The following is a 25494-nucleotide window of genomic DNA, read 5'->3' as shown; positions in this document are numbered from 1 at the left end:
CTGCGGGCTCCCTTGTTAGGTCCATAAAGGGAACCGTAGAGGGGGAAGACTGTGCTATATCAAGGGGCTTCAAAGGCAATGAAGGAGGAGAATAAGTAGGGGTCTTTGGTAAAGGGTGATCACCTCCCGAGGAAGGATAAACCCTGGGGGGGGGGGGATACCTCTGGCCAAAAGCACTTGAACCACAAGACACAACACGTCATGTTCAGAGAGGCTTCTAGTGGATTTCACGGACACAGCTGAGGGGGGGAGTCAGGTCTATCCAAAGATGGAGCAAGATCGGTGCCCACCTTGGAGGTCTGCACTGAAAACAATGGGGCTGTAAAGGACTGAACTACAGGTGTCTGCACCGAGGAAATCATCAGTGCCGAAGTCATGGTCTGCACCGACGATAAGGTCGGTACCGAAGTGGTTGTCGGCGCTAAGGCTGGAACCGAAAAAAAATCGGTGATGATAACTGAATGGTCGGTGCTGAGAGGGTAGTTGGTGCCAGTAAGTTATCGGTGCCAAAAAGGCAATGGGCGTCGAAAAATCCATCAACGTCATAACAGTCTGCATCAACTGGGCAGTCGGTGCCGGTAAAGAAGTCTGAACAGAGGAGCCCCTCGGTACCGATACAGTAAAGGACATGCTAGTCTGTGACAAAGTCACAGATGGCACCAATGGCCTCGGTGCCGAAGGTATAGGTACTGAAAGCACTGGAGCCGAAGAAGTCAAATCCAAACTGGAAAGCTTAGCTTTCTTGGGTCTCGGTTCCTGGGGGTCCCCAGCAGGGGACAAAGGAAGAGACTTGGCCTTTATCTGTTCATCACTCTTTTTCTTTTGGGATCTTGGAGGGGTTGAAGCCTCCGACCCAGAAATAGCCTCTGAAAAAGGAGATTTAAGTAGCTCCTTCAATATTAATTTATTTTTTCTCTCAATCAACGTCCTGTTAGAGAAATTCTTACAAATCCTGCAGGGCGGGTCAACTGTTAAATGAGGCACACTCAAGCAACAGACACACAGGGAATGTGCATCTGAAGTAGGTAATTTATGGCCACAATCTAAACATCTTTTAAATCCTGGACTACCTTTTTTTATCTGCCATGTTAGAAAGAAAGAAGGAAACCCAGAAAAAATACCAGCAATGGTACAAGAATTACCCGAAGGTAAGAAGGAAAGGGAGTTTATCAACAATGGTAAAAAATAAATTACCTCGAGGTAAAGGGGAGGAAAGGAATTGAAAAGATTCAAGAAAGGACAGTCACTAAATGCAATAAGGTAAGAGAAAACTATCTAATAACGTTTCTGTGCGAAAAGGATGTTTTCGAATTTAGCATAAAGAAAAATATTGTACTTAGCTCAAGAGAAGTAGCTTGACACGACCAAATGTCAATGCGGCAAACAAAATCTGAGGTAACAGGGAGAGGGGAATTCTGGGTAAGAGTTTTAGCTCGAGAGTTTGTAGCGGACGCAGGCTTGGAAGATGGCCGGCTTGGTTCCAAGGTTGGAACCGATACCCACACGTGAAGAATGAACAAAGATTAACAATATCAGATCACTTGTTCCCATAATAATTGCCCAGGCTGTAATTAAAAATATCTAAACTAGTACTTGCTTTAATGTAATTTGGTGGTCTGTTCCAAGCATCAGCTATGCTGTCAGAGAATCAATTAGTACACTTCTCATTCCTATAGAATCTTCTACATAGGTTATTTGACTATTCTCTAGTACTTTTTGATAACCCCAAACATTTCCAGAAGCAGTTATCCCTAAATGCCCTATATACCTGAATAAGATCTCCTCTTAAATATCTGCAAGAGACATTGTACAATTTCAGATATTTTAGTCTTTCATAATAACTTAGATTTTCACATCCATGGATGCCCTTAGTATATTTCCACTGTACTCTTTCCAGTTTATTCATGCTTGTTTTCCTATAGGGTTTTCATATTATTATTCCATACTCAAGTTTGGGTCTAATGTAACTAACAAATAGTGACTTCATTATGCTTGCTTTCCTAGACTTCATAAATCTTTTTATACAACCTATAGTTCTATAACTATCAGCAGCTAATTGGTTGATATGATTAGAAAAACTCATAGCTGAATCTACCCATATACCCAGGTCTTTAAAGGACTCCACAGTTTCAATCACTGTGTGCTGTATTAAATATTCACCTTTCAGTTTATGTCTCCCAAATCTCATATGCTTAGTTTTTGATGTATTTATCAACATATTATTCTCCTGTGCCCAAATGGTCAAATTATTTTGCAGACATGCCTTATCTGTAAGACTTGTAATCAGTTTACCCAATATTTCAGGTCGTCAGCACATAGACGGTAGAACACCTCAGATGAAAAAGTAAGGTCTGAAAGATGTAATCTAAACAAGTAAGGGCCTAGTACAGAGCCCTGTGGGGCACCTGGACTGTAACCAAGGATTTCACCTGTCCAGTTGGTGTGTGATACTTGCCATGTCCTATTTGTAAGCCATGCAGCTATCCATCTTATTAACAGTACATCAATACCTAGTTGTACTAATTTATTGATCAGTGTTTTGTGCATGACCCTGTTAGATGCTGAAGTTAAATCTATATAAATCACATCACAGCACAATTTTTCATTCATAGCTATTATATTGTTATAGAATATCATGCTATAGGTGGTAATAAATCTATTTTTCAACATATGCATGCTGATATATGGTTTCTAGTCCCAACCTATCCAGTTCTGACAATAACCTATCCAGTATTACCTTCTCCATTATTTTTCCACAGCATGAAAGTAGACTTAAGGGTCTATATGATTCTGGGTTAGTCCTACTCCCCTTTCCCTTAAAGACAGGTTTAATAAGTGCATGTCTCCAATCTTGAGGAATCTCCCCATATTTATATGACCTAGTGAATAATAGATGTAAGGCAGTGTAAGTTCTTGCTTAAGTGTTCTCAGGTCATTGTTACTTATTCTGTCTCCTCCCTGCACTTTGTTTGGATCCAGTTTGCACAGTTCTTTTTCAATATAATCCAATATGATTTCAGCATCTGGGGTTACCTGGATGTCACTAGGACAAAGTCCCACCCCTTTTGTGGAGCCAAACTGTTTTGCATAAGATTTTGTAAATATATCTATAATCTATTGTGTCTGAGAATAAATTTTAGAATATGCATACAGTTTATCAGTTTGTGTATCTTTACTCCTTCCACATCTTATGTATCTATAAAAAAGTTTCCTATTATGGTCAATATCTTTATATAAATTTTCTTCAAATTTTTCTTGATCTTGTCTAACACTATCCTTAATCTGTTTGTCTATCTCTTTTATTTCAGTTTTCAAAGTTGTAGTTCGACCTCTCTTCCATTTCTTAAATTTTTTTGTCTCTCACCTTAATCAAGTATCTTGTTCTTATGGAAATATACCCCCCTGATGTTGCGTGCCTAGATCCTGATGTTAAACATTTTTTTTTTACTTTTTGCACTCAAACAATTTCTCTTTCAAAACTTTCCACATTCCATCTGCAGTTTTTCCACTGAACACCTCACTCCAGTTAGTTTTATATAGCAACTGTTTTGTTTCCCTATAATCTGTAATTAACCTGTGCATTGGCTTAGATTTCAGTTTGGCAGAATTATCTAGCAATAAATTAACCTTTATAACCCCATGATCACTGCACATCAATGGTGGTAAAACTTGACTTGAAGTTACAGTAATTTCTTTGGGAACACAAACAATATCTAGTATATTCCGCCCCAGTAGTTTTTTTTTTTTTACAACCTGAATCATTTGTTGTTCTTGAATATACTCTGTGACTAATTTCTTTACTAACATTGCTGAATCAATATTATTCAAGTCTGTTTCTGGTAAATTTAAGTCCCCAGCTAATAATATTCTTTCCTCCTGTGTTTCATGTGTGTTATGTACATGAACCTTAACTGTGTAGCTTTAAAATATTTCTACAAATCAGGTAATCTTAAGCTCCTTGTTCTACTGGAAGGATCAACTTACTCAGCTTAACTCTTGCCCTCTTCCTACCCAGATAAGTTGTGCAAAATAATAAAGAGTTGAAGGAATTTATCTTCTGATTGTTAAAAATATGCCTGACCCATATATAAAATTAAAGGGACTAAAAACATTTTCACTGCTTGTATCTTACTATCTATATCCATAAACAAGAGCTTCCAGTTTCTCAGTTTTTGTATTATCTTCTGTTTACTCTCTTCTCGTATATCCTGCCATAACAGAAGCCTTTTTTAATCCATACTCCTAAATACTTCATCTTAGCTGCCGCGGTGGTACAGCAGTAGCGTTGTTACCTCACAGCAAGAGGTTCTCCCATTCGATTCTTGACTGGGCTTGGGAGTGCCTTCTGTGTGGAGTCTACATGTCCTACCCACAGTTGGGTAGCGTTCAAAAGACATGCATGCGTAAATGGGCGTGCCTTCGTTGAAGGTTGGGCGTCGAGCTAGCACCTCGACATTTCGTAAAAATCTACTGCCAATCATTAGCGGACAGGAGTTCCGCTGTGGTGACCCCTTACCAGGAAAAGCCAAAAGACAAACAACTCCTCCTAAATACTTCATCTTACTCTGTCCCTATAAATATGGGTATTGCTTAACCAATTCACGTGTGGGTACATAATTTATGGCTAAAGCCTTTGTTTTATATTATCGCAAAATGTTCCAAAATGCTGACGTTATTTTCTGGATTTATCAGGTACAAAATAACATATGCAAATAAAGCCAACTTTTCTTGATTACCATACCAATTATATCCTTGCATTTTGGAGTTCCTTATTTACTTTGCCAATGGCTCTAAATATAAAGCAAATAAAAAAGAACGAGGGCACTCTTACCTAGTTGCTCTGTTCAGACAACTTCTGTTCTATTAATTTTGTCAAATGCTTGCCTCCCATCCACAAAATCACACTGATCCATATCTATCAATGTTGGCAACACCACTGACATTCTTTTAGCTAGTAAAGACAAACACTTTATGATTATGGTTTAAAATTGAAATTGATCTGTAGAAGCTCAGTCTCATAGGTCTTTCCATCCTTAGGTAATACAGCCACCACAGCTTTCTCCAAAGATATTGGTGCTCCACTCCTTTTAAAATACTGTTAAACAAAATCTTTCAGATTTTTATCACTTTCTTCTCTCTTAACTTCCAAATTGCCACAAGAATACCATCTGTTCCTGGAGACTCCCCAGAAGAGTGATTATACATCACTTTTTATCTCATCGCCTCCTATCTTAATGGATAATTATTCAGCCTCATTTACCTCTAACCTTGACATAATTAACTATATTATTGCTCCATGAAATGTTTATACAAATAAGACCAAAAGTTACTAATGTTTATGATGATAATATAAAATGGGGTATATGCTTTGCAGTCCACCCATAAGTTTAACAAAATCAACAAAAATCCAGTCTTCTTCAGTCACGTTTGTCTTGCAAAGACATGTTTCACAAATACAATTGCTTCTTTACAGACTCCTATTTATTAAATAAATTCAGTGTTGCTGGTCTTCTTCCTGTTCATCTCCAATCACCAGATTCTGATTCAAGTCCAAGGTACTCTTGATTCTTCTAGTCTCCTCCTGTGCTTTTTTCTCTTTCAACCATTTTCCTTTCAAAAACTGGAAAAGGTTTCACTGGTAAAGCCTCTCTATGAACTTCACTGCCAGAAGAATGAGAAGCAGAGTCCCCTTCTGCTTGCTGGCTCAAATTTTAAGGAGTAAACTTTACTTTCTCCTTAGCCTGTTCTGCATCAAAAAATACATTTGATCCTCAAGGAAAACACTTTGAAGACAGCTGTATAAAGCACCTTCAATCTCACACCTGCCTCTTGACATTCCCTGATTGCCAGGATAAATGTTTTTCTCCTCTGCCTGGTATACAGCGAATATCATTTTAAACAAACATTTTGATTCTTCCAGTTTTTAATACATTGCCCTTCTAACATAGTTTTGTCAGGATCAACTCTTTCCAGTGGTATGACTGCATCTGTGACACCCCTCTTTTGGGACAGTAATTGAAAACTTTCAATCCTTAAACTGACACCTGTGACGGACGTTGACTTGGAACACAAATTGATACACACAATATTTGCAGATGCAGCTCTCTGCACCAAGCACAATCTCCCTTAAGAGCACACAGGGAACACACTCAGTCTGGGGGCTGGGTTTCCCCCTCTCTCTCGTTCCAGATGCCCAATAAGTCTCCCAACAGGCACAGCTGTAGAGATGAGTCCTCAGCTGAGTGTTCCAAGCCAAGTCCTCCACCACGCTCTCTGTAAAGCCAGTGTTCTGTGTCCCTGCTCCAAGTAGCTGACAGACACAAACACACACAGACACACATACCTGGGAAAGACTGGCACAGATTTACTAGCTTCACTACCTTTGCCTAGACTATCAGATAGTTATACTGGCACCAGCCAACTACTCTAAGGCTCTTACAAGGGCACCCAATTATAATGAGTAAAACTAATACGAATACAAATAGTAGTGTCTGACGAGTGCAGTAAAACTTTCATTAATGGCCACAATGTCACCAAATAAATAAAAGATTTTTAAATGGTAAAATATCCTCTGAAAGACTAGCCACAATGAAAAGCTTAAATAAATGTAATAATACAAACATGAAGATACTGAATATCTATTAACAATACACACCACAGTTTCAATCAAAGGAAATATTAAAAATAACACAGATGGACAGATTTGTGCAAATAAAGAAAAACAGTACTTAACTAATCTCACCATATTTTCCTGACTGATCTAAATAATTATTATTCCCTGGTTACTTACTAAAACAAGGCAAGATGAAGTGGGCAAGTGGTCTTCCGTCTTTGTCAGGTTTAAAAAACACTGCCCTGAGATTTCTGTCTCATCTTGTATTAAAACATCACTTCAGTGCTGGATTACACAATGACATCACATACATTTGGTCATCTGACTTCTGGTTCCTGCACAACCCCTTTGCTAGAAACTGAACCAGAATTTAGCACATACATGTTTCCATACACAGATAGAGCTTTGCTAAGATATGTTATAGCATCTGGAAGCTATAAAACCATTTCAACACTTCCATCCTTCCAAGGTAGCAATTAGTTCACCCCTAAGGACAGCACAGTAGGATTCCTAGTCCTGGTTTTCACAGATATTTCAGCTCTGGATGCAATCAGAAATGTAAGATACAATCTTTATGGCCTAAACCAGGTATTTTAATTTCAGAGTATTTTTCAAAGTTAGCTGGACTGAGATTAATCTCTCCTCTTCCAATATCCTCTCTTAAACTATATTCATTTCAACAGTTAAAATACAGTCTTGACATAGCGGTGTAATTTTCTGTCCAGGAGGACCCACTGTTGATATATTTTTAACACAAACAGCTTTACAAATACAGTTTCAACACAAGCACCTGTACAAATCAGTTTGTTATACAAATGACATATAATTCTTTACAAAACTCCAGCTAGCTATACTGGCATATGTTAAACAGCTACTGCCCTACTTTTCCTGGCACAGCTGGCTGTACCCCAGATCATCACAGCATCTTTACTCATACAGGTCTTGGCTGCTTTCTTGTGACCACGTTCGGCGCTTATACTCTATGTACCCTTTCAATTGACAAATCTGCTGTGAACACGAGTCCAGTGCCTTATTCGTGCTTTCAGTAGACTAACAGTTTGTTCCTTACACTTTTTCAGGTACAGCAAAAAATCTCAGGTTTTCTCTGTGCATTCTTCTAACACTATTTTTTTAAACAGATCTTCTTGAGAATCCTCATACTCAGCCAGCTTGTTCGTCATTTCAGCCTCTGATTTTGCAGTTTTATCAGTTCAGTTGAATAACTAGTTAAAGCTTCTTCTATTTTTCCTGTCTTTTATTTGACGTGATATATTCCTATAATGGTTCATCTAATTTTTTCACCTCTTTGTATATTTAATTTATTCCTACTCTAAATTACTGGAAGAAATCTCTTGAACCAAATCTCAAGACTGAGCTGCCTTTTGCTGAATAGTTGCAGAATCCCTCACAGAGTGTTTTGTCTTCACCTTGTCTTGTTGATTTTATTTTAGTTTTTCCAAATTTCTTCTTTGCTGGCATCCAAGAAGTGTACTTACTAGCTAGTAACTGAATTTTACCCCCCCCCCCCCAAAAAAAAAAACCTGTTTCCATAACACTCCTTTTTCTCAATTTCTGTTTTCACACTAGGAGAACTGAAATCAAGCGGCTGATCAGTGTGTAGCCATCTTGGAAGTTCTATCCTCATGCCTATTCTAGTCTCCCCCCCCCCCTTTTTTTTCTTCATCTTGGTCTCTCTTCTTCTCTTCCCAAGGATATAAACATCTGTATGCTAACAAAAAAAGTTATGTACTCACCATAACATTTCATCAGTGTTGTCCATTTTCATTCTTCCTCAGCCTCTGGGTTTGGTTCCAATCCTCAGAACAGACTCAGCTACTACAACAGCTCATGGGAAACAAAACCTTTTGAGCTCATCCCTTACTCACAATGCACCTATCTCAATAGATAGAAAATAGAAAAATAGATTGAAAAAAAAGATTTTACGGAGACTATATTTGGAACTGCAAAACTATACCAAAAAGGTAACAATCTGTCAATACTCCATTCTTACAGAAACCAAGGGAAGGGGGTTGGAGGGTGGCGAGTTGAAGAAGAATGAAAATGGACAACACAGATGGAACTTTATGGTGAGCATATAACTTTTTTATCTGATGTTGTCAATTTTCATTCTATCCTCATCCTGTGGGACAGAGTCCCCAGCTACCTTATATCCTGGGTGGACTCGAGGAAAGATGTTCCTAAGTACCATTGAGTTGAATGATGCTCTACCCCTGTAGACCAGATCCAATACATAATGAGTAACAATGGTATGAGGAATAGCCCAAGTTGCTGCTGCAAAGGTATTATCCATGGAAGCTCTAGACTGAAATACAGCTAAGGTTTCTATGGTCCTGGTTGAATGGGCTCACAAAGGTTTCATCAATGGAAAGTGTAACTTAGAATAAACAAATGAAATACAATCAGTGAGCCAATCTGGCTAATGTTACTTTGTTCACAGGTTTTTCCCAATCTGGTATGCAAAAAGGACACAATAATTGGTACGATTTTGTGAATTCTTTTGTTCTGTGAAGATAAAATCTCAATTGCCTGTGAACATCTAGCAGACGTAAATAATATTCACCTTTGTTTAAGTTGGAGAAAAACACCTGCAGGTTAATACATTGGGTTGATATTGGTCTCCGAAACCACCTAATGATAAAAAGAGGGGTTGGTTCTGACTGAAACTCTATCTTTGTAAAAAAAAACAGGTATGGTGGTTTAGAGGATAAGGCATGGATCTCTGAGATCCTAGCAGAAGTTCTACCACTAAGAAAATAGTTTTCCAAGATAGGAACTTAAGATCACAATCATTAGCCGATTCAAAGGGGGACCAAGTGATTGCTTGCAACACCAAATTCAGGTCCTGAGGAGGAGTAGGGTCTTTGTAGGGAGGTTTTAGAAGTGTACCCCTCTGAAAAGCTTTACAAAACTTGTGAGAAACAAAAAAGGAGTCTTTAAAACCAGCATGAAAGTTGGATATCGCTACTAACTGGATTCTGATAGTGGAAGGCGAAGCTTCTTCATTAAAAAGCAAGGCTAAAAAGTGAAGAGTATCATGAATTGGAGACAAAAAAGGTTTGACATTATTCTGAAGTCCCCAATGTGCAAATCTCTTCCATTTACTGGAGTAAAACGTTTGTGTAGATGGTTTATAACACAATAGCAGAATATGCCAGGCAAGTGAAGACAGCATGGGTTGTCTATCTACTAATGTAAATGGAGAAAGCAAGCTGTCAGCTTGAGATTCAGAATGTCTGGATGAATCATGCCTGTTGGATGGGACAAAAGATCTGGATTTGGATCCAATATCCAAGGCTGTCGAATTAGATGAGGCCAAAGGAAGAGGATCCAAATCTGTTAAGGCCAGTAAGGCACAATGAGTATAACTGTGCTCTTTAACCTGACTGCTTTCTGAAGGAACTTGGGAATGAATGGAATTGGAGGAAATGTATGAAGAAGACCAGGGAGCCAATTATGAAGATCATCATCCCTCGGTAACTCCCCCTGCAGGGGGATCAGGGCAAGATAGCTGCTGCACTTGTTGTTTAGGGGACAGGCAAACAGGTCACAGCATGGCTGACCCCATTTCTGGAATATCTTTTCCAAGACTACCTGACTAAGGGACCACTTGTGATGTAAAGGTATGTTCCTGCTCAATTTGTCTGCTATCACACTGGACTTCCCCGGAATTTTAATTACTAGCGGTTGGATGCAATCACTCACTGCCACACTCAGAGCTTCTCGACACAATGGGCATGATCTGATTCCTCCTTGTTTGCTGATGTACCAAACTATTGACATGTTGTCCGTTTGAATTGTAATTGTCCCCAAGTGGAGAGCATCTTGGAAGGCCTGCAATGTTAACAGTGCTCTCTCATTTATAGGATGTTATGTGCTAACTGCCCTCTACTGGGGACCAAGTGCCTTGGGCCACCCTCCCCAGACAATGCCCCTCCCGACTGGGAAGTGTCCATGGTCACTGTGACCTCGAGCTGAGGGGGAATGAATCGGCAAACTCAGTAAAATGTGATCTGATTGAATCCAGCACACAAGATCTCTTTTGCAGATACTGGTAATTACAATGGGTGTTGACATTGGCTGGTTAAGGATGGACCATTGTATTGCAAGCAGCCATTGTAAAATTCTCATGTGAAATCTAGCCAAGGGAACCAGCATTATAGCCGCTGCCATGGATACCAGTGCCTGAAGAATTAATAGTGCTGGCACCTTGTTGCTGCTGATTATCTTCATGACTTGAATACTGATCGTCTCCAATCTTGGTGAGGGAAGGGAGTCTATTGCGGTCTTTGTGTTTAAGGAAGCCGGTATGAAATTTAAAATTTGCGTTGGTTCTAGATTCGATTTTTTCATAATTTATGGTTATGCCCAGGAGAGTCATGTTTGGAGAACTTTTTCTCTTGCCTCCAATAGTCAATGACTGGTTGTAGCGGTGATAAGCCAGTCATGTAGATATGGAAACACCCAGAATCCATGCAGTCTCAAGTGAGCTGGTACTACTGCCATGCACTTGGTAAACAGCCTGGGAGCTGTAGTGAGACCAAAGGGCAGTACTCTGAATTGATAATGACTGGCTCCCAACCAGAAGTGTAAGAACCTTCTGGATCACCTGTTCATCTTTATGTGATAGTATGCATCCTGACGGTCTATTGAGCACATCCAGTTGCCCTGACCCAAAAAAGGGAGAATGGACTGAACTGTGACCTTCCAGAATTTGGTTCTCTGAACTGACTTGTTTAAATTGCTGGCATCCAAAATTGGTCTCCAGTCCCCTGTCTTTTTTGGCATAAAAAAAAAACCCTGAGTAAAATCTGGATCCTCTCTGGTCTGGTGGAACCTACTGGATGACTCTTTCTAGTAGCTTTTGTATTTGCAGTGCTACCCATTTCCTTTGATTGGGTGGAATATCTGGGATCTTTTTGTAATGGATGGAAGAAGAGAAAAGGTATAATGTAACCTCTGGATATTATCCTCTGCACCCATGCATCTTGTGTTATCTGCAGCCAGGCTCTCTGGTGCAAGGATCAACAACCCCCGACTGCCTCCAGAGGAGGACAATCAGGCCTCCGTTCAAGAGTGCTGAAAGTGTTTACCAAAGAAGGAATCTCTGTATCCTTGGTTTTGTAGACCACATCTGCCACGGGAGCGGAGTTATCCATTAACAGTTCCCCCCTCTGCCCCTGTGGGAACTACCACCACGTGTGCTACCCATTTCCTTTGACTGGGTGGAATATCTGGGATCTTTTTGTAATGGATGGAAGAAGAGAAAAGGTATAATGTAACCTCAGGATATTATCCTCTGCACCCATGCATCTTGTGTTATCTGCAACCAGGCTCTCTGGTGCAAGGATCGACAACCCCCAACTGCCTCCAGAGGAAGACAATCAGGCCTCCTTTCAGGAGTGCTGAAAGGGTTTACCAAAGAAGGAATCTCTGTATCCTTGGTTTTGTAGACCACATCTGCAATGGGGGCGGAGTTATCCATTAACAGTTCCCCCCCTCTGCCCCTGTGGGAACTACCACCACGTGTGTCTTGAGAATACCCTTGGGACTTACAGAACATTTTTCCACTGCTGCAGTGATTCCTAGAAAAGGGTCTTTGTGGAGTGGAAAAACATGCACCCACATCAGAAAGGGTTTTCCCATCCTTCTCACATCTGGTCAATGTGTCTAACTTTAGGGCCAAAGAAGGGGGCATTGATGAATGAAGACTTGAAGGGGTCTGCAAAATCACACAAGTGCATCCAAGCACGCCTCCTTATGGCAATACCTGAACCCAATGCTCTAGTTGTTCCCTCAGGTGTGTGAAATAAGCCTCATAGAAGAGTTAGAAATTGAGGTTAGGGTAGCCAACTGAGAGGCAAAAGACTCGAACTTCTTCAGAAACAGCTCCTGACAGGGTATCTGATAGTTCTTTAATCAAATTCCTCTGTAGTCTGGTAATGTGTGCCAGGCAGTTCAAGGACTGTAAGGCAAAGGTCGGTGATGCATAAACTCGCTCCCCAAATCTATCCTTCATCTGAGACTCCTTGCTGGAAGGATGGATAGAGGAATTTTCCTCTGCTAGTTCCTCTTTAGTGGCTGCTGCCATGACCATGGCATCCACAATTAAATCTTTCATCTAGAATGGCTTATCTTCAGGGGCAGTGATAATTTTATCCATCTCTGGGGAACTGGCTCAATAGCATCAGGGGACTTTCATGCCTGCCGAGAGACCAAGTCAATGAGCTCATTGGTGGGAGGAGTTACCCATGAAGTAGATGGGAGAGTACCAAATGCCTGCAGGAAGATGGATTCCTCATATGAAGGATTAATGGGCTTCCAATCACCTCTCTGTTTAAGGATTTCTAGGATGTCTCCAAAGGAGACATCATCAAGAGGTGACTTTGGGGATCCTTTGTCTTGCTCGAAATCCATATCCTCTGTGACAGATTCCTCCAGGGAATCCAAGTGCTTCTTCTTGCACTTTTTCTTCCTAGGGATTTCCTCAGTGGGGTGGTCTGCAAAGGTATCAGAAGAGGGGCCAGCCTGCTGAGAAGCCTGAGGCTTTGGTATTCACTGTCCCAGTGGAGGAAGTGGTTGAGATTCGGGTCTAAGATGTGATAAGGTTGGTTGATCCAAGAGGGAAGGAACCGACTGATTGACTGAAGTAGGCAAGGCTCTCTCCATAGTCTCAAAAGCTGTTCCAAGGGAAGGAAAGGACCCCTGATCCAAAATAACCTGTCACATCTTGCACCCAGAGGATTTCTCTCACCAGCATCTCCACATCAACTTCAGTAAGACATCTGCAAGAACGTGTGGACATGATAGAGGGAGACTTAGGTCTTTCCAAAAAAAGGAGAAGGAAGCCTGTCTGGAAAGGGGTCTATGGAAGGAAAATATTTAGTTCTCGAAATGGGAAGAAATTCCTGTGTCAGTGCAGATGGAAGACTTTTACCCTATCCCTTCGGAGTTGAAGACAGGGATGGATCTAAAGTCTTGGGTGCAGTAGTCTGCGGTTCCGACAAATGTGTCAAAACTGAAGGTTTGCTCAATTTTGCTATTGGTTCTCTGGGAGCAGATGGAACCGATACTTTTGTCTTCTTTGGACTCGGACCTGATGGGGAAGTCAGAGCTGAAGAGCTTCTCTTCTCCTCCTTTTCTGAAACTTTCAAGGAGAAAGAAGAAACAGGACTAGAAATACCCAATTTACTTAACGGTTTTACTTCAGATGAGGAGGTCATTCCAGATATGGCCTCTCCAAAAGAAGAGGGACATATGCCTTTCAAAATCCATATTTTTTCTCTCCACAAAGACCTGATGTCTAAAGAAGTGACAAACTGAACAGCCCTCCTGAAGATGGTGGGGCCCAAACAATACATGCAAAGTGAATGTGTGTCAGAATAAGGAGTCTTATGACCACACTTCTCACAACGTTTGAAGCCTGCCAGGCCTTTTTCTGCCTTAAGAAGCATGCACACACACACCAAGAGCACACTCTCAGCCAATAGCCTACTAGCACACAGGAAAGCGAGAGACAAGAAGTTGAGTTTTTTTTTTTTTTTTTTTTAACGTGTAAAGATAGTTGGGAAAAAGGGAAAGAAATACCAACAATGATATTTATGAACTACACCAAGTGTAGAGGAAAAGAAGCAAGGAGAAAAAGGATACTAACAATAGTATCCACGAATACTTTCGTACCTGTTAAGAAAATGGGTAAGGGATTCCTTTCACTAAGAAGAGAAATAAAGAAATTTAGAATTAAAGAAGAAAATGATTTGAAAAAACACTCATCTGCTCGAGTGGATATGGCACCACGTCTAACTCACAAAGCGGCAAATAAGATCTGAGGTAATTAAGATAGGTGCATTGTGGTAAGGGATGAGCTTAAGAGGTTTTGGTTCCCATGAGTATGGTAGTGGCAGAGTCAGTTCAGAGGATCAGAAACAAACCCACAGGTTAAGGACAGACTGAAAATTGACAACAGCAGATCTTGGTGTGAAGACAGTAACTCGGTACCAAATACAATGAGTTTTCATTGGTACAGATTAAACACAACAGGTGCTGCTGTCTCAGTATTTGTACACGACTACTATAAGGCTAACAGAAAAAAATTCCTGAATTAGAACTCATGCCAATAAAAATGAAGGTGGATGAATCTGAATTCAATATCCCTTTTTTAAATAATTCCATAACTATTACAAAGCACAAAGAACCTTAATGTTATACTGCAATTAAAAATAGAAAAAATACAACTTTTCATGTAGGACTTTGATCACCCAAGTAGATTGGGGAATTGGCATGCTAACAATGAACAGTCCCAGATACGTTCGGATTTCATTTACCAATACAACACAGAGAAGCAGTTCATATTACAAGCCTACTAGTAATCTACGAATGCTATGATCCTATGATGAGTAATGACATTAATAGATACTTTCTTAAACAATGTTGCTTGTAATTAATTTCTCCCAGCACTTCTCCCTTCACTTCTAAATAATGAATACAGTGCCAACATATTTAATTAGAAGTTATGTACTTACCATAACTTGGCATCTGTGTTGCCCATTTTCTTTCTTCCTCACAGAGGGGCTCAGCTCCATCCCTTGGATCCCACTTGGCTGCATAAAAAGAGAATTCGGATCCAATTCTCAAGCTACTCCCTCTACCCAAAATGCTCTATTCTCTCCCTAACTTCTCAGATAAAGTGTTCTGCCTACTCTCCCAATTTATAACAGAGACAGAAAAAGACATATGAAAAGGTTAGGGCTCAAACCTGGAACTGAAAGGTTCCAAAGCCATCTACCAGGTACTTCAAGGACAGACAAGGCTGGGGGATGGATGGGAGGGAAAGTGAGAAAGAATGAAAATGGACAACACAGATGCCATGTTATGCTAAGTACATAACTTCTAAATTTGTTGTCTTTTCATTCTTCCTCACTATTGGGTCAGAGTTCCCAGCTACGTTACCCTTGGGTGGCCTCAAGGAAGGATACGTTAGAGCACTGCTGAACCAAAAGAAGCTCTGCTTCTGGAGACAATGTCTAATTTGTAATGAGTCACAAAGGTATGAGATTTTAACCAGGTGGCTACGGCCCAAATACCATCAATTAATAATCTGTAGGAGAAGGCAGATGAAATAGCCAGAGATCTAATAGAATAGGCTGGGGGGGGGGGGGGAGTAATTGTAGACATTTTTTGAATAAATTAGAGAAATACAATCTGTGATCCATTTGGCTACAGTAACCTTGGAGACTGCTTGGCCTACATGGTTAGGAGAGAAAGATAATAATAGCTGTTCAGATTTCCTATACTGCTTTGTTCTATGAAGGTAGAAACAAAGTTGTCAATGCACATCAAAAAGGTATAAAACATATTCACCCTTGTTACAGAAATCTGGAAAAAATAGTGGTAACTAAATAGACTGATTAATAATAGTCTTTGTGGCCACCTTAGCCATAAAGGATGGATTGGTATGGAGGGATACTCTGTCTTTATAAAAAATGATCTATAGCGGTTTGGATGACAAGGCCTGAAGTTCAGAAACTCTCTTTGCTGACGTAATGGCTACCAAAAAAATGGTCTTCCAGGACAGAGATTTCAGTTATTAATCACCAGCTGGTTCAAAGGCTTTTTGAGTGAGGCCCTGAAGAACAGTGAGATCCCACAGCGGAGAGTGGTGTTTTATTGGGGGGGGGGGGGGGGTCAAAGTATAAAAATCCCTTTCATGAATGCCTTGCATAATCTAGACATAGAAAGGGAACCATAAACGGTTCCAGCATGAAAGCTGGATATGGCTGCCATCTCAAGTTTAATAGTAGAATAACTGGCTCCTTCCTTGAACAGGGAAGTAAGAAAAAGGAGGACGGCTGAAACAGGGGCTGAAGGGATCAGCAGTCTCTTTGGAACCCCAAATAGCGAACCTTTTCCACTTCCTTCTGTATACTTTTTCACTGGTCATGTGCCTTACAGGGGAAGAAAGTCTGGACCTTTGTACAACTACTGGAATTGGAGAATCCAAGCAGTTAGTTTGAGGGTGTGTAGACTGGGATATTGATTCTTTGACAGGTGAGACAGGAGGTCCTGTGTGGTCTCCAGAATCCAAGGAGGATATTTCAGGAGAGACCAGAGACAGGGGAACCATATCCGACAAGGCCAGTGGGGCAATGAGGATTACTGAGCTCTTCAGCCTTCTGGTGTTCTGCAGAAATTTTGGGATCAATGGAAGAGGGGGATATGCATAAAGGAGACTGGAGGGCCATTTGTGAACTAGAGCATTCCTCGGTGGCTCTCCCAGAGGGGGGATCAGAGTGAAGTACTTGCTGCACTTGTTGTCCAGGGGGAAGCAGGGTTGGTTCCAATGGCTGAAAATCAAGTTTGCGACTGATTTATTGAGGGACCACTCGTGAGGAGTCAGAATGGACTTGCTGAGTGTGTCTGCAAGAAAGATGGATTTCCCCAGTACGTGTGTTGCAAGAAGAAAGTGGTCTGAAGATATTGCCCATTCCCAGACCCTCATGGTCTCTCTGAGCAATGGGTATATACGGGTTTCCCCTTTTTGTTGAACCACACTAGTGATATGTCTGTGTGAACTGTGATAGTTCCAAAGGGGAGAACGTCCTGAAAGGCTTGCAAAGTGAAAAGGTTCTAGAACAATGATATGCAACCTGGTTTCTGAACAAGTTCACATGCCTTGGACCATCGTTCCCATGAAATGCCCCCACCTCCAATTGGGAAGCATCTATGGTCACAGTGGCTGACAGGGAAGGAAGAAGAAAAGGTCTTCCGATGTATAGGTCGTCTGACAAAGTCCACCACTGATGATGACATCTGCAGAGATGTTACTTTGATAGGAACAGATAAGGGATGGTAAAGAATAGACTAGTGAACATCCAAAGTCCATTGGAGAATTCACATAAAAAATGTTGTTAATGGAACCAAAGTGATGGCAGCTTCCATAGAGTCAAGGTCTTTAGGTATCAATCCTACTGGTAGAGACTGAATATCTAGAATAGACTGTACCTGGTGTCTCAATGTCTTTATTTGATGAGGGGGAAATGAGGCCATTTCATTTGGAGTATACAACAGAGCACCACTGAACTCTAGCCTTTGAGATGGAGAAGCGTTTGATTTGGCTATATGTCTGGTGATGCCTAGGGAGCTGAAGGTCTGAAACAGATACTTGCTTGAGTTAGTTGAAACCTGGTGGCGGCAGTTAGGGGCCAGATACACAAACACACCAAATCCCTGCAGTTTAAGGTAAGCTGTGACCACAGCTATGCATTTGGTAAACACCCTGGGGGCTGTGGTGACTCCAAAGGGCAGACCTCTGACTTGGTAATGACTGGCTCTCAGCCTGAAGTGCAGATGACTTCTGAAGTGTCTGTCTATTTTGATGTGATAGTACGCATCCTGCAAATACACAGAGCACATCCAATCATCCTTTTGCAACAGTGGTAGAATGGACTGAACTTCAGCCATCCAGAACTTTGACTTCTTTAAATACAGGTTCAGACTGCTTAGATCCAGAATGGGTATCAGTTCCCTGGTTTTCTTTGGCACTAAAAAGAAGCAAGAGTAGGTTCTACATCCTCTTTGTTTGGTTGGGAACTCTTGAATGACTCTTTTTGCAGTAATTTTTGAACATCTATTACTGCATACTCCCCTCTAACTTGGTGGAAGGTTGGGGAGTCTCGTCGACTTTGTGGTGGTGGAAGGAAAAAGGGAATGCAGTAACCTCTGGATATTATGCCTAGCAACCAGGCATTTTTTATGCAACTGGTCCAGGCACCTAGGTGCAGTGAAAAATGACACCCAAATGCTTCCAGAGCAGTCAGGCAATCTTCAGGAGTGCTAACAGGGCTTATAAGACAAGGGTTCTCTGTAGCCCTGATTTTACAAACCCCCTCTGCCCCTGAGGAGGCATCTTCCATGAAAACTTCATCCTCTGACTCAAGAGGAAGAATCTCCGCAGTGACCATGAAAAGATCCTTGGGATCTTGGGGACCAAGTTTTCTTACTACCTCACTGATTCTTGGAGAAAGTACACCATGGAGTAGAAACCTTGATCCCCACAACAAAAAGAGCCTTTCCTTCCTGTTCACTGCGGGTTAACATTACAGCCGAGTGACGTCTCCAGGCGTTTCTGCAGTTACTTCCTACTGCACACCTCTAGGCGTCAAATATTGCCTGTTCATATTTGTATTAAAAATTCCAAAGCCATGCTACCTACAAGGTATCAGAATATTTTATCTTGAAGCAAATTAGTGAAGTGTCCCAAGTATTTCAAAGACCTCAATGCAAAGGAGCAGAGATGTAGACGCGCTTACCAAAAATGTCCATCGTTCTGGACTCCCTATTAGGTGGGTGAACAGAGTAGTTTTACTCAGCTAGCTGCTACCAAAGCCATGGCATCCACTGAAACACCATTATTCCAATAAAGTCTGTCCTTGGTGGGGGGGGGGGGGTAAGACATTATCAGGGAGCTTGGGGATTGGTTCAATAGTGTACATCTTCTTCCAGGCCCAGCAGAAGACTAGGTTTATCTTGTCATCCACTGAGGGGGGTCAACCAAGACATAAATGGGCCCACCCCAAAAGACTCCAAAAAACACAGACTCCTCAGTAAAAGGATTTTGGGTAGAACAACCACCTCTTTGCCTAAGGATCTCTAAGATGTCTCCAAAGGAGACCTCATCTGGTGGTGATCTTAGGGATCCTTCTCCCTCACTGAAGTCTGCGTCCTATGTGATGGACTCCAGAAGGGAGTCTATTTACCTCCTTTCGCATAACTTCTTAAGATGAACCTCCTCTGAGGGATGGGCAGGGAAAGTATCAGAAGAAAAGAAGGCTCCCTCTGGGGGGAGATCTTGGAGACCTTTTGTGGCAGGCTGACCCTGGAGAAGCATGACGGGCTCAGTATTCAGATCCAATAGGGGGCAGTGGGGAGGACCCGAAATAAGAGATGTCAGATCCCTGTGAGATGGGAAAACCCTTTCCACAACCTGGGAAGCCAATGAACCCAGTGAACTCCTTTCCCTCTCCCTCGGAGATGAGGCAGCCAAGGAAGAGAGGACAGGAACAACCCCGGAGCTGCAGCCTCCACACAGAATAGGACCTGAGCTGTCAAGAATGAAAGCACTGAGGGGAAAGGCTGGATCTGACAAAGCCAGAGTGGAGCCCCTACCCTTGGATCTGACGTCAACCTCTCGGCTCGGAGAACGACTCTGATGAGACAACATCAGAGCACAGCTGGTCACAGTAACTGTCGGAGTCAAGGAAGGGAGCTTCCTTGGATCCAACACAAACTTTCTTGGGTATCTAGGATCCTGGGACTCCAAAGCAGTTGGTCGGATAGGAGAAGGAGATGATAGTTTTGGCAGGAACACTCAGGGACTCGAAAGGGAATGGAGTTGACAAATCCCCCATCTGACTCAGTTATGAGGAATCCCCGCATCATCCTCTCCATGTCCATATCGGAATAACTCCTACAGGACTTGGAGGAAGTAGATGAAGCAAGCCATGAGTGTCTCTTAGGAGCTTGTAATAACTCTGCAGGTAAGGCTAATGAAACGGTCCTGATGGAGTATTCAGGAATTCAGCTCTTAGCTGTAGGATCATTAGACCTAGGATCCAAGGTGGAAGTAGAAGGGCTAAGGGAACTTGGAACAGAAATGACTTCTGTCAGATCCAAGGAGCATTTTGGATCCCAAAGTAATAGAAGCCAGTCTTGGATCTAAGGAGTTTGGATCAGAGGGCTTTGAAACCTTCGCTGGTGGCTGCAATGAGGCCCTTGAAGATTTAAGAGGATGCTTCTTAGGATCCGAGGATTCATGATGACCCTTTAGAGGGGGTATGAGCCACTGGAGAAGATGAAGATAATGATGATATAGGCAACAGCCCATTTAGGATCAACTTATTCCTGTGGTCTGCAATTGCTCTAGGGTTAAAACCCTTGCATTTCCAACAGGAGGAAGACCACATATGTTCTGACCCTAGGCAGTATACACATGCATGTCCGACTGAGGAATTTTATGAGAACAGGCAGAGCAGTGCTTAAAACCCAAGGGTTTATCTGACATCCTGAAGCTACCACAGAAGAAAAGAAACAGTTTGATGGAAAATGTCAGCAGCACTTGTCTGACAAAGATAGGTACACTTAAATAGCAGTCAACAGTCTCACCACACAACTATAAACACTAAAAAATATATTTAAACTAACAGAAGCAGTTAAACTAATTTCTAAGTTTTCTTTTTTTTTTTTTTTTTTTTTTTTTTTTTTAAGTCAGCAGGTGGGAAAGGCCCTGACAGGGTTGCCAGACATCCCTATTTGTGCAGGACTGTCCCGAGATCAGCAGCCTGATCCAGAGTCCCGCCCTGCCGGTTTAAATCCCGGCCAGCCTCCACTGTTTTTTTTTGATTGGCCCGTATACCTGGCATACGGGCCAATCAAAAAATAAAAAATCGCTAAAGACGGAACTTCTTGTGTACCGCATTAAACAGAAGTAGCTCTGTGATTAATAATTTTTAATTGGCCCGTATGCCGGTATACAGGCTAATCAAAAATCACTAAACACTGAGCTACTTCTGTTGAATGTGGAACTGCAATGTTCTGCATTAAACACGAGAAGCTCCATGTTTAGCGATTTTTGATTGGCCCGTATGCCGGTATATGGGCCAATCAAAAATCGCTAAACATGGAGCTACTGTTGAATCTTGAGAACTGCAATGCATTAAACACGAGAAGCTCCGTGCTTAGTGCAGAGCTACTGTGAAAGACCCTTTTTTTTTTTTTTTTGTCCCTACCTGGCTGGTTGGAAATCTGGCAACCCTGGGCAATGACAATTAAATGGAGAGGGAGAAAGAAAGGCAGAGAGAGATCCTAATGCCTTTGAAAAACTTACTGGGAGGTGAGGTAACAAACAGATAAGCTGTCAAAAAGGGACAGAGAAAAACTGGAGGACAAAACCTTAGTTTAAACTGCGTGCAGTTGCTCATGATCAAAAGTCTGCATCTTTGGTGAGGTGGCAAACGAAATCTGGGGATGCTGTACAGAGGGCAGACCACTGTGGGTAGAGAGAGGAGCTCAAGATTAGGATCCAAGTCTGTAGAATACAGCCAAGTCAGATCCAAGGATCAGATTCGAAACCCAATAGTGAGGAAGAATGAAAAGGACAACATAGGATGTGAACAGTTTAAGTAGCATGTTTTTTGTTCACACCTAAAGGTAGAGACATCCGGGAGATTGACCACCAGATAACTGCAACAAAAGCAGTACTGCAAGCATTGTACTGGACTGCAGCAAAGAAGAGAGTAATGAGTTAAAGAATTAGGCTCTCTATTTAATAGTCAAACATCACCATGCTAATACATGTGGTCATGAACTTTGGTTACTGACCAAAAGGCCTTATGGTTATCCTTGGCTGTGCTTGCTAAGCTCTTTTCAAAGTAGACCTTATAGGATTTGACAAATGGTCTTATTTGGCTGCTGAAGATGAGGAGGGTTGCTCTTCCATTGTGGAGGCCTCGCCTTTATTTTCTTGGACGGCAACTTTTTGTTGTAAAACGCCGTCTGATTTGGACCTCGGAGGCCTGTCCTTATCCTTGCGTCGTTTGTGAACTCCGGTAGTCAGAAGCGTGTCCGATGACATTTTATAATTAAATCGCCTACCAAAGTAGTGAAAAGCAAAATCGTACATTCACTTAATCGTACGTTGGTTAAATCTAGCACCAAACTGACAACTAGCTACGTCGTGGTCAGGGCCTAAACAAGGAATACAGTAAGAATGGAAATCCTTATGAGGTATTTGCTTCCCACAAGAAATGCAATTATTAACTTTTTCTGACATCGGACTGGAGCAAGAAAAACGTTTCCCCAATGGGGTACTTAGCTTTGAGAAGAAGTCAGTCAGTCTTCGGACTGAAGTACAAAAAAATATCAGGAGTGAGCCGACCGGCACTTGCGAACTGCTTTCACCGCACGGCAAGAAAGACTGGAGAACATGGCGTCGGCTGGCAGCTTTGTACTCATAGCGCTCTGACGTCAGGGAGCATGACTGAACAGCCGACGCCGGACCCAGACTTTGGGATTCTGGCCAACTGAGGACTGCCTGCCGGCAGGAAGAACCCTAGAGTGATGACTGCAACAGTGAAACACGATGAACATCTGCAACAAAAGCAGTACTGCAAGCACTGTACTGGACTGCAGCAAAGAAGAGAGTAATGAGTTAAAGAATTAAGCTCTCTATTTAATAGTCAAACATCACCATGCTAATACATGTGGTCATGAACTTTGGTTAATGACCAAAAGGCCTTATGGTTAACCTTGGCTGTGCTTGCTAAGCTCTTTTCAAAGTAGACCTTATAGCATTTGACAAATGGTCTTATTTGCCTGCTGAAGATGAGGAGGGTGCTCTTCCATTGTTGAGGCCTCGCCTTTATTTTCTTGGACGGCAACGTTTTGTGTTTATTATAAAATATATTATAAAATATGTTGATTCTCAATGTTCATCATGGAGGCTTGTTTCTAATTGAGGCTCTGACTTTGATTCCTTCTGGTACAGCCGAGTCTATACTTTGATGCAAGTGACTGTATGCGACTTTAGTGTAAGCTTCAGTGTAGTTACCACTTCCAGCTGGGGGTGGGGTTTGGAATGCAATTATACCTTCACCTGACAGCATATAGTTTGCCTTTGTGAAGTTTATTTGTATGATTTCGCTCTTTGTGAGTTCCGGTGTCAGTGCCAGCTTGACAGTGACGGATTTGTGGTCAGACTTAACTAATGGGGGTCCGACAGTTGTGGCAGTGCATCTGTTAGACATGTTAGAAAGGCCCAGATCTAGTATGTTTGTTCCAAGACATTTTTAGTTAAATCAAGGAACTTTTGCACTAGCAAGTTAGGGCTAGCATAGGTTTTCCAGCTGATGATGAGATAATTGAAATCCCCCATAACCAGAGTGTTCAGTAATATTTGGATTGTCTCCAGTTTGGTCAAGCAGGCTTTATGTGCGACATCCACCATAACCTGAACTTGGAGTAATTCCACTCCATGGAGTTGCCCAGTCTAGCTAGATGGGAGGTGAATTTATCTCTAATATAGACAGAAACGCTGCCTCCTTTGGTTCTAAAATGTTCATTTTGCGGTCTGAAGGTGTGGAAGGCATTGTAACTTTGCAAGGCAGAGGTACTCTCTGAATCCTTGAACTAGGTTTTAATGATGGCAAAGACATCTACATCTTTCAGTGATAGAAGTGCTTTCAGGGTGTGCAGTTTTTTGGTTTAAGCACCTAGTGTTTAGCAGCATGACTTTTATTTTGTTATGACTGGCAAATTTCACGCTGGTAAGTTTGTTTTGGAGACATTGCCTACAAAAGGCAGAATGGGGGAGGCAAGAGCCTTTGCCAGCAGTTGAAAGCCTAGAGGTGCCAGGTGCAAATAGTCTCTGGGAAAGCAGCGAAGTTTGTCGACCATGGCTTCCCAGGCTAACAGGAACTGGATCCCCTTTGCATGACACCAAAAACTAAGCCAATTATTGAAATCAATCACCGTCACGTGCCCTACAGACTTCTTAGAAGGGATCAGCACTTGACATCTGAAGCCATATCCAACTTGAGCATATTTGAAAGCATATGAGTAGAACATACAGCTACCAGTGCCAATAAAGAATGAGCGAATATATTGCTTAAAATCAACATAAATAACAGAAAACTGTATGAGATTCATTTATAATGACCTTCAAAACACTGGAATTAATGACTGCTCACCCACAAGGAAAATGTTCAAAAAAGAACAGATAAATACTTGGGCAAATGAATATTCCAAAACAGAACAGGAATTGTGCTTCTTAAAGAAAAGTCAGCTGTGATCTTGGCACTAAAACATCTGTTTTTCTACATGTTATTAAAAACACCATCAAAAACTCGGATTTTAAATGTGAATAGTTAACGAAGAATAAAACATAGTGCACACTTACCTCATTTTCATTTCCACTTGAACTCTTCCTTGAAGATTTGTACTGTAAAAGAGCAGTAAGCAACTCAATGAATTCATATGAAACATGGCAACCAGGATAAAATGCTAAATATTTTTTTCTTGTAATTTAAAACTTGCTGTTGATTATTATTCCTGAAAGAGCAATTTACAGTTTAAAAATCAAATCCAAGCAATACAAAGGACAATGAGTATTTTCAGCAATTTATTATCTCATCAAAAGTATTTTTGGCCTATGTAAACATTTGTTTTACTTTATTTGATAACCCAGTCTGAAAGGAGGAAACAGTTCTGTAAAACAGAACACTGTGGAAGAGTTGTCTAGTAAAAAAGATTAATATATTATATTATAAAGAACACTACATTTCCAAAGAATGGAAAAAACTGCAAATAACTTTAAAAATGCAAAGCATGCAAAAACACAAAAAGAGTACTTTGTCATGTTAACAATGGATTAAAAAACTGCATGATGAATGTGGATAAAGAACATTTTTTTTCATGCAGTTTAAACCTGACCTTTTAATACAGGACCAAGTTATTTCAGAAGTACAAAAACAACTCCAGTCGATATGCAGTAAATCTTAAGACTGTCTTGGAGGGAGTCTGGGTCATTTGCCTAATTTTGCATGAAGACGGGGCCAGCATTTAGCTACCTATATTACAGGTTGTCATCTTCAGCTACAGTGATGAATAAATTCTCTCTCAGATTCCAATAAGGCGGCCAGAAAGACATTCCCCCCAAAAGGGCAAAGATCTGATTACTTTTTTTCTTTCCACAACTTGTTCCAATAATACATATTTCAATTCATCCTGCAGGAAAAATAGGAGAGAACATGAACATCCTCAAACTCAGAGATACCATTTCTGAAGCAAGACAACTTGAAAAGAGCACAAAG

General features: G+C 41.3%; 1 protein-coding gene across 1 annotated transcript in view; it reads right to left on the bottom strand.

Annotated features, from left to right (window-relative positions):
• LRCH2 (leucine rich repeats and calponin homology domain containing 2) overlaps positions 1–25494 on the bottom strand; it is a 2522829-nt gene that overhangs the window by 599939 nt on the left and 1897396 nt on the right. Inside the window, exon 17 of the mRNA XM_044057297.1 lies at positions 24582–24623. Coding sequence (XP_043913232.1) covers positions 24582–24623 — 42 coding nt within the window. The remainder of the gene's footprint in view (positions 1–24581; positions 24624–25494) is intronic.

The sequence above is a fragment of the Protopterus annectens genome, chromosome 15.part0 (assembly GCF_019279795.1).
Source record: "Protopterus annectens isolate FY-2018-M chromosome 15.part0, PAN1.0, whole genome shotgun sequence".
NCBI lineage: Eukaryota > Metazoa > Chordata > Ceratodontiformes > Protopteridae > Protopterus > Protopterus annectens.
Note: the sequence above shows the minus strand (reverse complement) of the source record. Positions and strands in the feature narration are given on the sequence as shown.